Source organism: Apostichopus japonicus, chromosome 8 (assembly GCF_037975245.1).
Source record: "Apostichopus japonicus isolate 1M-3 chromosome 8, ASM3797524v1, whole genome shotgun sequence".
Lineage (NCBI taxonomy): Eukaryota > Metazoa > Echinodermata > Holothuroidea > Aspidochirotida > Stichopodidae > Apostichopus > Apostichopus japonicus.
The window spans coordinates 40590659-40609923 of NC_092568.1; the positions used below are offsets into that span (position 1 = coordinate 40590659).

The following is a 19265-nucleotide window of genomic DNA, read 5'->3' on the forward strand; positions in this document are numbered from 1 at the left end:
CGTAATTACACTAGTCCCAAAGCCAAATAAAGATAAATAAAGACAGTTTTTAAAGAATTGGCCCGATTACTTTACTCCCGTTGTGTACAAATTAATGTCTTGCAAATCGACTAAAGAGGGTTTTTGGGAAACATTATTGATTCTGATCATAAAGGTTTTTTGAGTGGGAGGTTTATAGGTGAAAATATTCGTTTAATTTATGATTTATTGTTTAATATAGAGCAAATAATATCCCGGGGCTCCTTTTATCGGTAGATTTCGTAAAGGCGTTTGATTCCTTTTGGGGTGTGCTAGAGGCTTTTAATTTTGGTCCCTCCTTTATAAACTGGATTAAGTTGTTATTTAATGAAAGCGTGGCTTGTATAATAGTCAACGGTCATTTGTCTCCTTCTTGTTGAAGTTCAGAGGGGTGTCGACAAGGAGATCCTTTGTCCCCATATTTGTTGTAACTTTGTGCTGAGGTATTATCTTGTTTAGTTCGTAGCGATCATTCAATACGTGGACTGGAAATTGATGGTCATTGTTTCAAAATAAGTCAATATGCTGATGATACAGTGCTGATCTTAAATGGTTCAGAGGATGATATCAACGTTATATGGGGTCATTTGTATCAATAAGACATCTAACATTTAATCTTGTATTATGCGGTCTGTGCATTCTTTACAAGGAATGTACTTATGTTGTACGTAGTAAAGTTTAATTTGGTATCTTAGGGATGTATTAATACATTTATACAACGTACGTAGTTAAGTTGAATGTATTGTTTATACCTTAGGAATGTATGAATGCAATGTGTTACGTAATCACTACGCCGTGCTAGTTCCTCTTTGGCAGTAGCTTTAATTGAATTGAGTTAGCTTTATTCAGTCCTCCCAACAAGGAGGGTGTCTTCTCTTTACTACATATGTTGCCTATCTTTTCATTATCTGTCAAACCGTTCTACTTTTCCGAATCTTACATTACCGCATTTTACATTGCCGTTATGTTCTGCCCGTGCCTGCTTCCACGTGGTTTTTACGCAATGAATACATCTATGCTGCTTGCTCTCTCTCTCGCTTGTTGAACTTACTTTCCGTCAATCCATTTACCAGGTTACCAGAGGTAGCTATAAATATATAAGGTTTTGTACATAATTGTACCATTCTGAAGTTGGTTCAGTTCTTGTAAAATCATAGATGTATATGAGCATCTTCTGGACACCTTCTTCCTCCTTCTTCTCCCCTCCGTACTCTCTCTCTCTCCTTCCACTTCCATCGACCTGTGTTAAAAAACAATTCACTTTACTGTGTAGCAATGTAGTCATGTAGAATACAGTTATTGTACACATGAACAAGGAACGAAACGAATAGGACTGTAAAAGGTGTTCCTTTTGGCTAAATCAGAGGAAGTAAAGAAGATGAACGACGAATGACGATGATAGGTGGCGCACGACAAAACTCAAAACTAAGAACATACATTTACTTACATGTCAATAGGACGGTTATGGTACATAAGGGTGTTTAGATGTAACTTGCTTTAGGTTGTAACGATGATACAAATTGAATCAAATTTAGATTGCGTATAGCACGGCATGTCTCTCTTCGGATATTCAATTAATTTGAAAATTTCACTATGTGATGTTTAACTAACAGACCAGAATGTTCAGTGACTATTCGGTATCGAGAAGCTTGGAAGGTTTGTTTTCTCGGAAGTGACTAATGCTCTCATTCACTCAGATTTATCATATTTTAAGTTAAATGCTTTCGTTATTTTTGGTTATTCAGTGCCACATTTTGGGTGTTTCATTTTCATTTGTGAAGACCTGGGGCAAATCAAGAATACCGTAGAGCTGTCCTGCTTTACAGGAGCCGTTGTATCAGACCAATAGTGTTATGGTGCCAATTACAAGAGAGCCTCAGATTGCATTTCGATGTATGTGCTTGTTCACTCAGGAAAGAAAACAATACAACAACCAATGTACTACCGTTGTCGGCCTATATGTGTGACTGGTAAATAGTTACTTGTATTGCTCTTCCTCATGTTAATCCAGAAGCAACAGAAGGTCCTTTGAAGATCAAATCAGAAAAGAAGAAAATGAGATAAAAAAAGTTGTTATTTTGTTGAAGTCATTGCCGATAAACGATATTGACAATGAATATGGCATCTTCCGGGACTGGGTTAACGTGATGCGCTCACCGACACCTACAGTATTCAGTTTGAGGTATATACGCCATCGATATGACATCATAATTAAGCTACACGTGTAAGCTCTAGAGGTAGTATAGTTCATAGGATATCCCGAAGATCAATGTTGCTTGCTTTACAAACTTACAGCACGTTTTACACTTTCATGTAGGAACCATTTGATTTTAACGGTGGCAGAGGGATTAATGTTTCAAATGAGGAGATATCTTTTGAGAATGCATCTGGCATCAGCAAATTGAAACGATGATTTTGCAAATTTGGATTGTTGTGAATGCATTTGGCTAAAGTAGAGTGAATGAACATAACGTTATTTTACACCCCGTCTCCCACCCCGTCCCTCCCCTCATGGCCCGCACTTGTTCACGATCATCTTTCAGACAAAAACAAAATGATGACTCCAGTTTTTTAATTTTTTTATAGAAACGTTTGCGAGCTCCACCCTCCCCCCCCCCACCCCCTTCATCAGTTCCGGATTGTTATTAATCTTTGTATCACTGACTGCAAGGTAGGCAGCGAAAACTTGGTTTCCTCTAAGATACTTCAGTTCTCATATGGTTGCTAGTACCGGTGAAAAGCTATTCCGTCCGTGACTAACCAGAAATGGAGCTTAAAACCTACCGTAGGTACGACGCAGATCACATCTCTTAAGCAGTATCTGTACTGCGCACGGCGTACGTCACCCACAGTAGCAATAATAATAACAACAACAAGAGCAGCTTCAAGTATTGCTGTGGTTTGTCGTGTTCCATGAACTCCGCATACGATTGTATAACCACCTTCTTCAAATACAAAATTATTATTTGTCATCAGTGTCGCAGACGTCGGGTATACGATTCCCTCTTATAAGATGAGGCATTTACGCACTGATCTATAACGAGTCCCATAAATAAACCGTTTAATTAATTTCTGGACAATTTAAAGGCGATGAATGGCAATGACCTTTGACATCGTAAGTTTAAGCAGTATCTGAAGGCCAATCTGATATTGGAAGAGAATTGAAGTCAATTCTCTACGAGGAGCACAATTTCCCATGAAAAGGAAATGTCATATGTTTGTTTACGCTTCTAAGATTTTAATAATAAATTGGAAATTGAGGCAGCTGGGATTCGCCGAAGTGAGTAGACACCTGGGAAATGTAATCTACGACCCGACGCTACATTTTTGACGTCATGCGCACTCCCAAGAGATCTTTGTTACCTCAGTGAGAGAATTCTTCAACGATTGTGTATCGTTTACATTTGTTGTAAAGTTCGGTGATCCTTTTGAGTTTTAGTCGGTTTCTCTCACAAGAATATGAATCAATCACCATTTTCAACAACAGATTTTACATGATTGGGTTGAATAATGTATTAGATGGATTAAGGCGTCCCGTGGCTGAAACTGATGGCTTCGCAAATTTGTTGCAAAATGTCTGCAACTGTATACGCTAAAATCATATCCTCATAGCATTTGGTGTAACGAAGATCTTTTATTTTTAATTGGTTATATTTGTAAATGCATCTGGCAACAGCTGAGTAAATGATGTGATCAGAGAAATTGACCTGAGAAAGTTTTTGCTTTTCTTTAGAATATTTTTTATAATTTATCCATAAAGGAATATCATATTGCATCGAAAATGCTAGGATTCATTGATTAATTATCCAAATGTTTTATTATAGCCTACGAAGAGCACTTGAAACAATGGCTACGCTGATGACGTCACAAACCATTTAATTACTGTGATCCTTGTGTATTTACTTTGTCTGCTTGCTCTTGGATTGCTTTTGCTTTTCAAGCCTAAAAGGGTTTTTAAGAGTACTTCCTTTCGCAAGACTTGGTTCTTGAAGATTAAAGTATCTGTCATTATGTTTGAAATCTTGTTGTAATAAACAAATAATACTTTAAATGAAATTTAAAACAGAATAAAATTTCATGGAAAAGGGGAAGTTTATAGCCAGTCAAATTGGGTTTCATTCAATCCACCATATCTCGGGTTAAGGACGAGATATGGAGTTTGAGTTTTCACCTTACAAAATACAATTATATTCTCGTCAATGCTATATACTTATATAGTGTTACATTGTCTACCACCTCAGTATTCCTTTATGTGGTATAGTGGACATATCGTCTACACCTATACGTTTTATTTACTCGTTTATTACCAAACTAAATCAAGTGGATTCTCAAGAAATGCTGCCGTTTTCTTCACGGATACAATGAACCTTTTTCTTAGGGAAGAAAAAGATTGTCTTTGATGATAAATGTTAAACGGTTGGAATGAAACTCAGGATATGAAATAAATAAATATCATCAATTTTATATGCATGAACCACCGACCATTCTGCTCACCTAACCATTTATGTTCTCTACTTAACCCCAGGTTCAGCGCTCCCACCCAGAAAATTAGTTTTAAGGGGAGCGGGTTCTTTGACTGTAATTGGGTCTCTTACATTGTTAGGCACATATACTACCCATGCGCCTCGTGAAATATACAAACCTACATTACTACTACAACTACTGTCTCGTCTGAGACAACACACAAACAATAGAATTACAACAAAGTGGTATGGCTATGCTATGTATGTATTCTTAATTAAAGAAGCAAAGAAAGAGAAGGTAAAGTAATTAAAACAACAAATGTTTAATATCCAACATAAACAATTAGCACAATTAGTCCAATCCATATCCGGACGTATACACAAGTAGGGGGAGGGACTCACTCTTGCTATCTCTCTTTAGACCCGCTCGGCCGTCATATCCAGGGCACTAGTCACGCCCACCCAAACCCAAAGAACCTGTATACAAATTGTTGAGTAATTGGTAGTGATGATGTCTCCGACATTCTAGAATGGCACCAAGGAAAACCAAAGAACATATCTCAGCTAATAAAGATTCCACAAGAAATATCATTTCTAATATAAATGTAGCGTAAATGGATAGTGTAACCAATATAGTACAATACAGAATTAAGAAAAATAACGGGATGAACAATATATGCTATGAGTCCCTATTGAGGAGAAAACATTTTTGACTAAATTACACAATGGAATATAATGGAATCACTTTAAATTCATAAATGCCTAAACCAACTTTCTGTATACTGGACCAGTCTCGAATGCGAGATCGAAATGATCGAAATGTTAGACAAACACTGGTTTGTTGCCGTGGCAATCATGAAGTCATAATTAAAAGAAATGAAGACATGGTGTACATTGCCATGAGTATATGCAAATATGTTTATGGGCAAAGAAATGTTTCAAATTGCAAAAGAATACTGTACAGTATATATAGCCTACTTGCAATTAGTTACAGCAGTAGTACTGTATATGTTTTCACACCCACCGAGTCTCATTACACACTGTGCGTACTTCTTAAATCATCCAGCTAAATACTTCGAGTAACATGAATGATTTGAGCTAGAGTCAATGTCAGCAACCTTATCGAGGTGCTTCAACGAAGAACCGAAGCGTAAAGCGTCCAATGTTGATACTATAACAGAAGAAACCTTGTCGCTAAGCCTAGCAATAACGTAAGCACTAGGCCTACTTCTAATTCTAGCAGTAACGACATGACTGACCAGGGACTAGGCGTAGAGATCTTTCAGACTCGCAATAACACTGCGGTTACTACAAGTCCAAACCTGTCGAACAATCATACAATGGGGCTCGGAACCTATTCAAAAACTGCTCATTCCCAGGCCCAGTAAACGTTTATTTGAACGGTTCATCTACCGAATAGGGATAGACGAGTTCTACTCAAAAGAATGTTAGCAACAGGCAACGTTGCTATAGCCTAACTGTTGTAGCGTTTACGGACTTTTCAGAACACACACAACTCAGCATCTGTTTATTGCGCAATTCGTCCTGGTAGGTCAAAAAAAAGTTTTAAATGTTATCTTTAGAAATTTGTTCATTTGTTCTTATTTACTTGTCATTTCCCTCCATTTTTGAGTGTTTGAATTGATTAAACTACCTAAATTTAAGACCAAACGATACTGCTTCATTCGTATTTTTTCACTCTTAATGTTCGTCGGAAGAAAATACTGTTTTACATGAGGTGACTATAACGTCATTCAGGAAAAAGATCAAGGGAGGCATAAGGAAAATTAAATACAGATCAGCAAAAATTAGCGAAAAAATGCCGTTTTCTAACATTTGTGAGCGTCATTTATGAATGACGTCATCGAGAAGGGCAGCGGACTTCGGCTATCGCCTTGTCCGCTCAGCCTCCTTGATGACGTCATCATCGGTCTCAAATCAAATTTAAGACCGGTTCCCCTAGTATTTATCCCCTAATTAAACACAATACGTCCAAGAGTGCTTGGAGCCATCCCAGAGTATAAGAACATACATGTATAGAAATTATTCAGTAATTTTTAGAGACAAGTTTACCAAACAATTATGGGTGCTACGCCTACAAGCAACATTCCCCTCCATGCACGTCAAATGTATCTCTATTAACCTAAAGCAAGAGTTTGAATTCATCGCTAAAGTTAATAGGAATGTTACGTTGCATGCTATATAGATATAGTATGATTGATCAAACTAATACATGTGACCAAATGAAGATTAATTACTTAGCAGTAACAGCTTTTCATAGAAATGCGGTATAAGCAAGAGAGAAATTGTTGAAATTTTGAATTTATCAGGTAGTACAGAAATACATAGAAAACGAAAGCTTGCAATGCGAATCTAAGGTACTTGCTCCGGATTCTTATTTGCAAGCTATTGAGCCCCTCCTTTGATTTGGTTGAGCAGTTTACTCATTTGGCCTGTGATCGTCTGAGGGTATTTCCTCTTAATCTTTTCCTGCTGCCTGAATAGCCATTTATCGAAGTAATGCAGGTCATCCGGCTTCTCTGGGATGTACTGCAGGTTGGTTCGTACTTCGGGAATCATGGCGTAAAATTCTTTGCAGCTTCCTTTTATCTCCACTGCTTTCTTTTTCATCATTATGTAATAAACCCGTTTGGCTACTTCAACTGCCTTTTCTCCTCTGCTTTGGCAAGTAGTGAGCTCTTCTTTCATAATATTGAAGAAACCTGCAACAGCATTAAGCCCACCCAGGAATGCGGAGAGTGCTGGTATTAGGGCCTCACTAACGATCCTGATTGCTGCCTCATTGATGTTTAACTGCTGACTTTCCGCCACCGGAATAGTTTCTGCGCCCATATTGAGAAGAGGGCTAGCAATTGCACCCACAATTTGAACAATCGCAGGTGTAATGCCCCATCTCATTGAGATTGAAGAATTTTTTTCAAGTTTTGCTTTATTTTTCATGAGTTCTTTGTTAAGATCCTTAAGCTCAGATATCAACACCGTCGCCTCATCCTGTCTCTGCTTTAGGGGAACCATCATCTCCTCGTGCATCCTTACTATCTCGGTGCAGCATTGCTGGTATCCGGTCACTTCTTCTAGGATATCAGGAAGACATTCTTTCCATTCTTCTAGTTCCAGCCCTTCATAGTACTCAAAAAACTCTTGGATGCATCTTACCACTTGAGTAGACAGAGGCAAAACCCCTTTCACGTAGACGATGGCGTCTTGCCTTGTCTGGTCACGGATTTCATTGATACCAGTGGCCTTGTTTGCATCAGAACCCACAGCATTCTCCGCATATAGAGATCTAAGACACAGTGAGAATATCCGCATGTTTTTCGGCAACCCTTGACACTCGACTGAGAAACTATTCATTTTTTTCTGCGACAGATTTCTGTAAGTGGAACAAAAAGATAAAAGAAATAACTTTATGGCACGATAATATATTAAGCAAAGATATGTCGGCCTACATTATTGAAATGCTTACAAGCCTACAAGTCCACTGATTTACGTTACAAAGACCATTGTATTTCACTAACTAGAACATTATTATAACTTGACTTTTGCAAAGTGAACTGTACCATCCAACATGGTTTGTTTGTACGCCAAAAAAACCCTCTGTTATTTGTTCGTATTGCTTATATATATATTAAATATTAATTTACTGTTGCAAATTACGACAGCTCGTTTTACAGTAGCTTCCATACCATTCCTTTGGAAGAGAAACAAGATTTAGACTCTAAATCTACAGTATCACAAGAAAAGAATCTTTGAGAGATCCTAGGTTGCATGTGGATGATTTGGATGCATCCTATTGATTGGAAAGGCCTGTTGTTTGCGGTCAAATGTTATAAGAGGTCACCAAAGGAAAGAAGGAGGAACCTTGCTTAAGAGTTATTTGTTAGTAGAGCTCTAATTTAATTTTAGCCAAGTTGGTACTTATCATCAATTGCTAGTGGGGTAAACGACAACGCACATAGATAGGAGGAGGTAGAGTGATGCTATTAGTAGCCAATAGGCGGAATGAATCAAATCTGCATCTCTCTGGGAGGCTTGCTCACATTGTTTGATAATATTGCCTATCAATAAGGGCAGCACATCCATTCAGACATTCCCTTAGTTATAGGCAATTATATATCGTGTTTACAAGGTTTTTACATATTGACGTTTTGACTTTCGGTGAACGCGAATGACCTCGGACCTTCACCAAAATGAGACAATTCTTCTTCTTAATATGGGGCATCCGCACAACGAGTATGCGTTGGTCCGAGCCTCTCCTTTGGAAATATCGCGTTTTCTAAAGCTATGTCGTATGCAGTAATGCATTGGCATGCCCAAATGTAAGAGTGGAGAACATTCACCTGTCGTCGTCAGTCAGGATTTTTTCCTTTTTTGCATTCAGACTGGGAAGAATTAGACCACTATAATTGGACTACACCACCACTCCCTCCACCCCTCATCTTTTTTACCTCACAAAAGTATTTGACTTGCTTATATATACCTCATTTGTAGTTTAAATGTGCCTTAGAAACACCATTTAACGTATAATATTTCCCTTTTTTTCACAGAGGGGGGGGGGGGGGGACCCGCATACCCCCTTAAATGTTAGTCGGCTTTATTGACCCCAGGACAGCACCCCAATTTAGAACATCCTTGATTCTCTTCTGGCCATCTCATAAGGTGTTGGACCCTACCTACATCAATCAATTTATTATTATTTAGTTAACGCTACCTATGTAGACTTATCGTAAAGTATTTGCGTTAAAATACACCGTTTAACGTAACCAGCACTGCAATATCCTAATGACAGTTGTTCGGATAAGGTTTGTTATATTCTATGCCTCAATGCTGTTACGATTAATCTGCAGCTCCTAAAGTCTCTTGTCTCTATCACGAGTCGTTACATAGAGCGATCCCAACACTTCCCTGTAATCTCCCCCTCTCCCTACTATCTGAACCCTTCGCATAGCTGCCCTCTTCATTAATCTTTTACATAACATTTTAGGTGATGTGTAAGGGTGACAGTATTAAAACACCTAACGAGCCTTTCTCAAAATCAGAGAGCAATCGATCAAACTAAAACACCGTCCTATAGCTTAGGTCCTCAAGATTGCAAAGTCTGAAAAACCAATACTGCTCCAAGTTTAAAGCTAATGGGCTATACAGAGATTGATGTTGTATTCCATATAGAGTAGGAGTTTATTGCAAGCCGTTTAATCATTCACCTCTAAATTCTGCTTAAGTGTAATATGATCTACTTAAATCGAATTTAATTCAACTTAAGTGATACAGAATTGGACTTAAATAAAATGTATTCCACTTAAATGAAATAAAATTTCAGTTAAGTAGAATACAAATGTCCCCTTTTCCTAAAGTGGAATGCAATTTTACATAAGTTTAATGGAATTTCTCTTAAGTATAATTGGAATTCACTTAAGAAGCTCATTATTTCATTTCAGCTTAATTGAATTCTACCTAATCGAAATGGCAATTTACGTAAGTAAATATATGGCCTATTTTACTTAAATAAAATGAACTCCACTGAAACCACAATACTATTTCATTTAGATGAACTTAACTGATCATTAGACGGGGAAAGGTGTAGGGAAATGAACCGTCTCTCCATCTTTATATGCTACACTTCAAGTACATCTTCCCTCCATCCGCCCAATATTGCTGTTCATCCACAAACAATTACGAAAATAAGAGATTATGAAATTAACGACGGCGACATGTGTTCAAGAGTACATTTTCAAATGTGTATGATTCTTTCGTACGTTTTGTACCACGCCCGTTTCTGTATCGTCAAGTGGTGTGTTAATTGCTCAAATGTGGTCGTCTTCACTTGTGACTGGTAGGGGAGGAGAGACGGTTGGGGGTCCAGGAAGGTAATGAAATGTGTGCTCTAACTACTTTAGGATATGTAAATAGTTTGTTAGTTCGACTTTCATTTGTGCAGCGACCGTTTTGTTTGCATCATTTCGGGTGAATTTTCGTTCCACGTCTAAAGCGGAACTGTAATTCAATGTCTCGAAGGTATGTTTCAGTAAGTTTGATTCATCACGTGACAAAATTGTGCGCGAGAGGTCTCTAATGAAAATTTTTTCTCTAACATTTTTGGGATTATTAATGGCAATGTAGAAAAGATTGCCATAGTAGAATAAAACAAGAATAAAACACCGCGTTGCCCTACGCATCCCTTACGCATTAAGTATATAATAATCTGACTTTATTAAATTCCTCTATGAAATACGTCCTTTCTTTGAATTATTCTTTGGTAGCTCTCATGAATTTGCCATTCTCTTACTAATATTGTTTACGTACAAGGTCTTATTAATTTTAACCCAAATATTGAACAGTGATGCAATGTAAGACGATATGTATACTCAGACATTATACGAAAACTAATGATTGATAAATATTATTTTCTTTGGAGTACTTGTTTTCTACCAAGAACACATATAATTATAATGTAACTGTTCTGACGTCAGCAGCCGATCATTATAGACTACTAAGGATACATCTAACACATACAACTATGTTGTATCCATATTGTTACGAAGTCCAGATATCATGGTTTGGGAAACGAACACAATAAAGTAAGTTAGAGAGGTTTTGTTTTTAAAATGAATCTAATACGTGTCTCTTGGTAACAAAAATATATAACTTAGCATACCTTAATACTTAAAGTTAACTTAGCGCGCACGCAAGGTACCTCGGCTACCGCTGGGCTCTCCGTCGGGGTGTCAAATCCCAGGGTAGTCGGTGTTGATTAAGTAACCGTAGTGCGGGTGTGTCTGGAAGCTTCCGGAAGGCGTTTTACGTAAATTACAGTTCTGGTATAGAGAACAGGACCAGGTAAGGTAAATGATCCAGAAGTATGTCCAGAAGAATGGTATCCAAAAGAGAGTTAAGAGAAAGTCACACACAGCGTGGTTGGCATGGTGAAGAAAGGCCGGATCGGGAAAGGTGGGTTTTGTAAGTGCTAGGCAGACATAGTTGTTTTATGTGGCGTGACGTACAGGTTGGTGCCACTGGGAGAAGAGGCCGAGCCACTCCTTGAAAACTAATTTATATGACATTCGGTGAGGTTACTCGACCGTAGCTTATAACTGCACTGATTGTGCCCTACGTTTAGAAATTAGCATAATAATGCACCCTTTAAGAATTGCATAACATCAATTAGCGTAGTAAACCTTTAAGGTAACATGATACATCATAACAATATGCAATTCCTATCAAAATACTTTTCTCAATTCGTTCTTCTTAGACTTTGTTTATTTTTCTTCTTTCTTTCTTTCTGTTTCTTTCTCTTTAAATCGTACTTAAATGTTCTTCTGATATACATAAACCGATTATCCTCTTTTCGATCAATAAATTATGATAGTTATCGAAGTTTAAAGGACTAAACGTTGCTGCAATAATCAGATATGCCTATCTGATCAAATTCAGTACAAAGGTTGTGTTCAATGTTTTTAATATTGACATATCAGTGCATTACCCTGGAAAATAAATTAAATATAGAAACTAATATATAACTTTGGCTTCAAGCTGTTTGCTCTCTAATCGAATGTGTAATCTCAGTTGAAGATCACAATTTACACAGAGAGAGATATAGAGATTATATATTAATAATATTTTTTTCTGACACACTGATATTTGAGTATATTAAATAGCATTACCAATAATAATACATGCATATGTTAAATTGTAACACGCTGTTGTCGTATGCATGATGTTGATATAGATTCTGCATTTGCAAAGCGAATAGCACCGCTAGGGTCAAACCAAAGTTCAATTTTTGTTAAGTTTGAAAACAATGCATGCCCATCCCTAAATCATTTTTCGAATACTAAGTGTTGGCTATTGATTGTCATTTCTAGCTATATCCGAGATAAACTTGTCAACGTACATTTCTCAAAATATTGTTATGATAAACTGGACCAGTTATTCTCTAGATGTTCTAACTCAACTTCTGGGACTTTTTAAAACGTACAATAATTATATGTCCCAGTGTGCATGTCTACTTTACAAGTCACAGCAAAATGGTTCTTGAAATTTTGGCATTGGCTACCTTCAGTGATATTTTTTCTTGTTCTTGTTTCCATTAGGAGTGAGAGATAGCCATGTAAAATTCGTTTATGGGAGCTGATATTCCGTACCTATCTGAAATCATGTGCCATCATGATCAGAAAGACTTTGGCTTATCTATGTTTTTCTCTCCATCTTTTTTTTCGGGTGAAATATTCACAGAGTTGACACTGAAACCAATACAATAAGAAGGCCGTGTGAACAGCCCAAACAATATTTAGATTCAGTATTTGCAAAACACCAAACAGAAATCTATCAAGAAAACATGTCAAAATGAGCCCATGACGTTCGATGATATCATATTAAGACTATACCAACTCTTTAGCCTTGAATGTGGAGGTACATTAATCCTTGACATCTCCAAAATACATTACAATTGTTCTGCTTTATGTTTGGAGAAGTTCTTCATGACAATTATCAATACGACTAAGACCGATGATAGTAGTTGGGTGTGTGTCTCATTTAATTTGACTTTATCTCGTAAAATTGCACGAGTATAGGTAGATTAGTTTAGATCGTAATAGACTAACGGTCTGATAAATAGCAGTATTATTATAAAGCAATGGTTGCTTAGTGTGTTAGCAAATTTTTTTTTATTGTTATTAAAGCTAGGTGGTAGAGCAGATTCTCGACTCAGGCATGCTCTGTTTACAATGTTAGAGATTAACTGGATGAGTCTTGAGGTGAAGTTTTTCGAAGCTATAAAGGTACACATTTACTATTATTATATTTTCAACATCTGCTAGGAATATACCGTTACGATAAAATTCACAGCAAAAAGAAACTGTAAACAAAACTCAATGGATTTGTGATGTCATATGCAATTAGTGATGATATGCAAATTCATAACTGATAATTGAACCATTTTACACTGCATATGGGTATCAAAACTAATCGAACTTGGAATGTAAATGGTAAACGTAAAGAAAGTGACGAACATTATGAGACGAATGAATTATCGCAAAGTAAACGAATACCGTAACTCACTCATCGTTACAATAGATGTTTGTATTTTCTTGTGTATGTTAGTATGTGCTGTCTTATTTCCATTGTTATAGTTCAATTTCAAATTGATTGTGTCATAATTTACGTAATACATCAAAACTGTAACAAAGTTACTTCCAATATAAATCAACAGTTCATGAAGTATTAAGAAACGACGGTATACGTTATAGATACACTGTTGGCAAATGCATTATAACGGTTTCCCTTTGCAGATGTATACTATAGATAAGTGTTCTAAAATGTTTATTCTGAAATTATTGCTTTCGAAAAATGCAATATCACAAAATGTCTTTCGACGTAATCTTACCTTCGATTGTATCAGATTTGTTAATCTCTACTTGTGGCTTGAGGTCTACTAGTATATACTTTACGAGGATATTCGTGTCCCTTCCCAAAAGAGTAATGCGTCAGAACCGTCAATCCTGTTATGAACATACCGTGGTATGATTCAAGCCACGGTTGGACTTTGGTTTATTATATTAACATATCAATGGACATCTATGCAAAGTTTCTGTTTAAAAGTAAATACAAGATAACACTGCAGGTAATTCTGTACCTGTCAATATTTACTGTTTGCGATTTTACGATTGTTTTTGTCTCTGCATGATTATACCTTTTGATCTAAAAGTAAAATATCCCCCCAAAAGTACCTTAAATATGAATGAAAAGCATTATTCTTTTGGTCGAGAAAGGAAATCTTAAATTGATAATACTTATAAAGATATAACTTTAGCGATTAGCTTAACAACAACCGTGTATATTTAACCTAGCAGTTTGTCTTATCAAACTATTAGGGTAAGACAACCTACATAACCGAACATCATACTGTTTTATAAGGATTAAAAGGCTGCTCTGATTTGATTTTCGAAATCGCGTCATGTCCCATGACACAAAATGAACAACACATGAATTAAGGAAATGGATTGAACGTATGGAAACAAATAGATAGTGACAAATAGAACATAATCGTTCAACGTTGAAATACAAATTGCAACATGATTAAATTTAAAAAAAAGCGTCAACTGTTATCGCATTTTTCACATTTGGGACGCATGTTCCATCGTATCTGCATGTAGTGCAATGTTCTAAAGTATTATGGTATAGTAAAGTATAATATACATATAATTCTCATGGTCACACTCGCTATACCACAAAGCAGATTGAATATCTCGCCTACAGTGTTGCGGATAATTTTGCTGTATGTATACCTGTAGCTTAGAGCAACTGTTCCTGTGGCTTTCTTTTCGTGGGAGTTGCTCAACCATTACCACGAACGTTATAATGTGTTAATATATGCATATACATACATAGCACGTGACATCGTTGTCCTCCATTCTCTTCTTCGTCTTCGTCTTCGTTACGGTGACACATCCGCAAAAAGGGACAATATCTCACCACACACACGTCAAGAGAGTAATTAGTTAAATCTGACACGAGTACTGATATGAGTGACAGGATTTACAGAACCACTGGAACTACTAATGAGGTCTGAAGGCAGACTATTCCAATCCCTAATTGTATTTGGAAGAAAACTATACTTATAGCAATTGGTACTGGCATACAATTGGCAGAAATGCATATCCTGCATGTTCCGACTCCTTGCAGAGGCTTCCTTAGGCAGTCAATAAGAATCTGAGCCTGACCATGGATGCCCTTAGCAAATAAGATGAGGATTCTATGTATAATTGCGTAAAAGAACTGTGCGCACCTGATCGGTTCATTAAATTATTTCATTTTCAAAATTCCAAAGCAAAACAGCGCATAATACCGCGTCCTTCAGCGAGCCTGTGAGCCTCTGAGGGTATTTCTTCTTAATCTCGTCTTGCTGCTTGCTTCGCCACTTATCGACGTAATTCTGGTCATCCGGCTTCTCTGGAATGCACTGCAGGTCGGTTCGAACTCCGGAAATCATGGCGTAAATTTCTTTGCAGCTTCCTTTTATCTCCACTATTTTTCTTTTCATCATTATGTAATGAATCCCTTTGGTGTCTTCAACTGCCTTGTCCCCTTTGCTGTGGAAAGTAGTGAGCTCTTCTTTCACTATACTGAAGAAACCTGCAACCGCATTATGCCCACCCAAGAAAGCGGAGAGTGCTGGAATTAGGGCATCGCTAACGATCATGATTTCTGCCTCATTGATGCTTAACTGCTGACCTTCCGCCACCGCATTAGCCACGTCAGATTCTGCGCTCATATTGAGAAGAGGGCTAGCAATTGCACCCACAATTGGAACAAACGAAAGTCCAATGGCCCACGCCTTCGACTTGGCAGCTTATGCTTCCAGTTTTGCTTTACTTTCCATGAGTTTTTTGTTAAGATCCTGAAGCTCAGAGATCAACACCCTCGCCTCATCCTGTCTCTTCTTTAGAGGAACCATCATCTCCTCGTGCATCCTTACTATCTCGGTGCAGCATTGTTGGTATCCGGTCACTTCTTCCAGGATATCAGGAAGACATTCTTTCCATTCGTCTAGTTCCAGCCCTTCATAGTACTCAATGAACTCTTGGATGCATCTTACCACTTGAGTACACAGAGGCAAACCCCCTTTTACATAGACGATGGCGTCTCGCCTCGTCTGATAACGGATTTTATCGATATCAGTGGCCACGTTTGCATCAGAACCCACAGCATTCTCCGCATATAGAGATTTAAACATAGTGAGAATATCCGCATGTTTTCCGGCAATTCTTGCAACTCAACGGAGAAACTATTCAGATCTTCTGCGACGGACATTCTGTAAGTGGAACAAAAGAAATAAAGGAAATACCTTTATGGAACGACAGTGTAAAAGACAATCGAACTTTTGACGGAAAAAAGAAGAAAATGTCGGTATTACAAATTGAAATTTCAAGAAAGATTTCAAATGTTTAAAACATTGTCCACATTTCAATACATTACTCGAAAGTCTGAGGACAAATTAATTTATTTTCAGATGAAACAGACGAATTTTTTGGATTAAGTATCCCATCTGGACCACCGCAGGATCTAAAAAGTAAAATTTTTCTGGCAAAGATCCGCAAACTAGCCACGGGTAAGCTCTCTCCGCCTCCCCCATTTTCTGATAGCTTCTTACGCCACTGATTACTCTTCCGACCTTTAAGTTCCTAAACACTGACTAATTTAACATTATGCAAGGAGTTGTTAGGGCAACTCCCTGCGTTATGCGTCATCGGTCGGTGTAGAAGTTATTACGTGCCAAACAAGAAATTCAAAAATGCATTGAGGTTTCGATGACTGCTGCAACTTCTTATTAAGACTATAGAACTGTATTTGCCTGCAAATACGCAGTATTGTAGTGCGCTTGGAGTGCTTGCAGTATTAGGAAGAACTCTCGGTTGTTCATGGTGTTATTTTTGGGCGTACAACACACCAGGGAGTATAGTCCTGTAGGTACCTGCAAATTGAGGGCGCTTGTGAGCGCCATGATAGGCTCGGAATAAGTTGGCCACACAGCTAGCCTTTGAAACTGCAAATGTACAGAGACTACATGAAACTTTAAGTTTTAACGTCGAGTCTTGTAGGTATCGTTCACTTGGCCAGTAATGCCAACATTGTAGAGCGCATCGCACTACAATAATAACATGCTTACAATACCTACGGGTCCACTGAATTGTTCACTGACTTTAAATAGACCAATGTTTTTCACTAACTAGAACATGAGCGACATTTTAGCTCAATTGACTTTTGTAAAGTTAACTTTACCATCTATCATAGTTCATTGCTCTGTTTATTGTTTGTGTTGTTTATCTTTATGTTGTCCTGGAAGAGAAACAAAATTTTGGACTTAGCTTTGGTTTGAACTGGAAAGGCCTTGGAATCATTTTCTTGTGAAATTGTATTTTATTTAAGTTTAACATTTCACTTAAGCAGAATTTAATTTTACCTGAGTGGAATTCTATTTCACGTAAGTAGAAATGAATTTCAAGGGTGTGAAAACTCACAGCACAGTGTACACATGATACAGCGATGGAATGCTCAGGTCCAGCTAAAGATAACAAAAGTATCACGTTTCATTACTGTCTGTATTTTGTAGTGACACGAACTAAAAGTCACTTGCAAGCAACAGAAAGTTAACTTTTTCAGATGGCCGCACGCGGTTTGGGGCGAGTCTTCAATGCCTTTAGGTCAAAGTAAATTTCACTTAGGTAGAATTCAATTTTTCTTAAGTGAAATTGCACAATATTGGTCTCAATTTTAATTAGGTAGAATACAATTCGATTTAAATACAATTTAATTCTACATTAAAACAAGTAATGCAAGTGCACTTAAGTTGAATGCATTTCGCTAATGGGGTAAATGTTAAAACGACTTGCCATAGGAGTGGACTAGAGCTATTGACGAGGATCAAATTTCATTTAACGTCAACAGAGATCATAGTCTGAGACAACAACTCCAAAAGTAAAGCATTGTCAAACTTGAGATGTGATATGTAGGTCTGTCTTAAAGGTTCATATTGCGTTTATCTGCAAATTTTAGCATTCCATTGTCACTTAAAATGATTTACATATAAGCAACTTGCGATTGATGAAAGATAGGTTACTGTGATAGTGGTTTTACTTGGCGAACTCTAATTGACGAGTAATTAACCTTTTTGTAAAAACTGACAATTTTGTTGGAACAAAAAATCATGCATGCACCATTTCTTATACATATTTTAAAATCAACCAATCAAATCTTCTCTATCACGTGACGTCACACAAGATAACCGCCTGTTTCGCTCCTTTTGTACTTTCACTGATGTACTAGGCCCATGGGCGTCAATGCTGATGGGGGGGGGGGCGGGGGACACGTCCCACATTTCGATGGGTGGGGGAAACACTATCAAATATCCCCCCCCCCCCTTGCATTTGGAAAAAGAGTAGTGTCGTGGTTCTATTTGGTTAGGGCTTACACATCTCAGGATTCGTATCATCGAATATCAATCAATGTTGCTGAATGGAGAATTCCACCCAGAACTCGAGAGTTGGTACCCTGAGCTCTCCGACAATCGTTAGCTTAGTCTGCATTTCTTTCGAGGCCAGTTCCAGTCGTCGTCGGTTGAAGGGTATAGACAAATATTCAAGTCGATGAATCCCGCGTACGGGCTATGTTTGGTGAAGTCGAAGCTATCTTGCGGTTGCTCCTCGTCTCCCCCGCCAGTTTCGACGGAAGCCGAGAGATCTTCTAGTGCTTTGAGGCGTTTGAAGATATGGCTACGGAGCACCATGACTCATTAGAGGCTGAACCATGTGATGGTGTGCCATATTCACCGCGAAGGTCTAGCCCAGTTGAAGCCTGAGGGGTTTGCAGAGAAGTTCGTTGGTTCCTCGGATTACAGAAGCCGCATCTTCGGGTGATTCCAGTAGAAAACTAGTGCGCTCCGTCATTATCATAAGAGACAGCACTTTATAGCTAGAGCCAAAGCTTGTACATATTTGTTGTTTAGTTATAGATGGTGTCTCAAAGACGATGCCAGTTTCCTAATATTGGGGGAAAGGAATAGGGAGCATATTCCGTGTCAGCGCATCCCATGTTACCTTGTTGTTGAGTGATACCGGACTTTATTCCACAGTGTGAACACTGGGTACACACAGGGACGTTGCTAGAGGGGGGGGGGGGGGGTGTGGGGGTGTCTCACGCCCCAAACTTTGTAAAACTGACGATAGTTGGAAAATTTGACTGCGACACTCTAGTTTATCTAGGCCTATT

The 19265-nt window shown here is 37.9% G+C and overlaps 1 protein-coding gene across 1 annotated transcript; it reads right to left on the minus strand.

Annotated features, from left to right (window-relative positions):
• Positions 1-4610: 4610 nt before the first annotated feature.
• On the minus strand, positions 4611-14010 carry LOC139971059 (uncharacterized). The gene is made up of 2 exons (XM_071977225.1): positions 13885-14010; positions 4611-7875 (listed from the first exon to the last, which is right to left on the minus strand). Exon 2 carries the CDS (start codon positions 7854-7856, stop codon positions 6888-6890), a length of 969 nt encoding a protein of 322 aa, XP_071833326.1. The 5' UTR covers positions 7857-7875; positions 13885-14010; the 3' UTR covers positions 4611-6887.
• Between the last annotated feature and the right edge of the window lie 5255 nt (positions 14011-19265).

Bases quoted from the DNA above. Each gene is read 5' to 3' on its own strand.
- LOC139971059 (XM_071977225.1), bottom strand. From the start codon at position 7,856: ATGAATAGTTTCTCAGTCGAGTGTCAAGGGTTGCCGAAAAACATGCGG.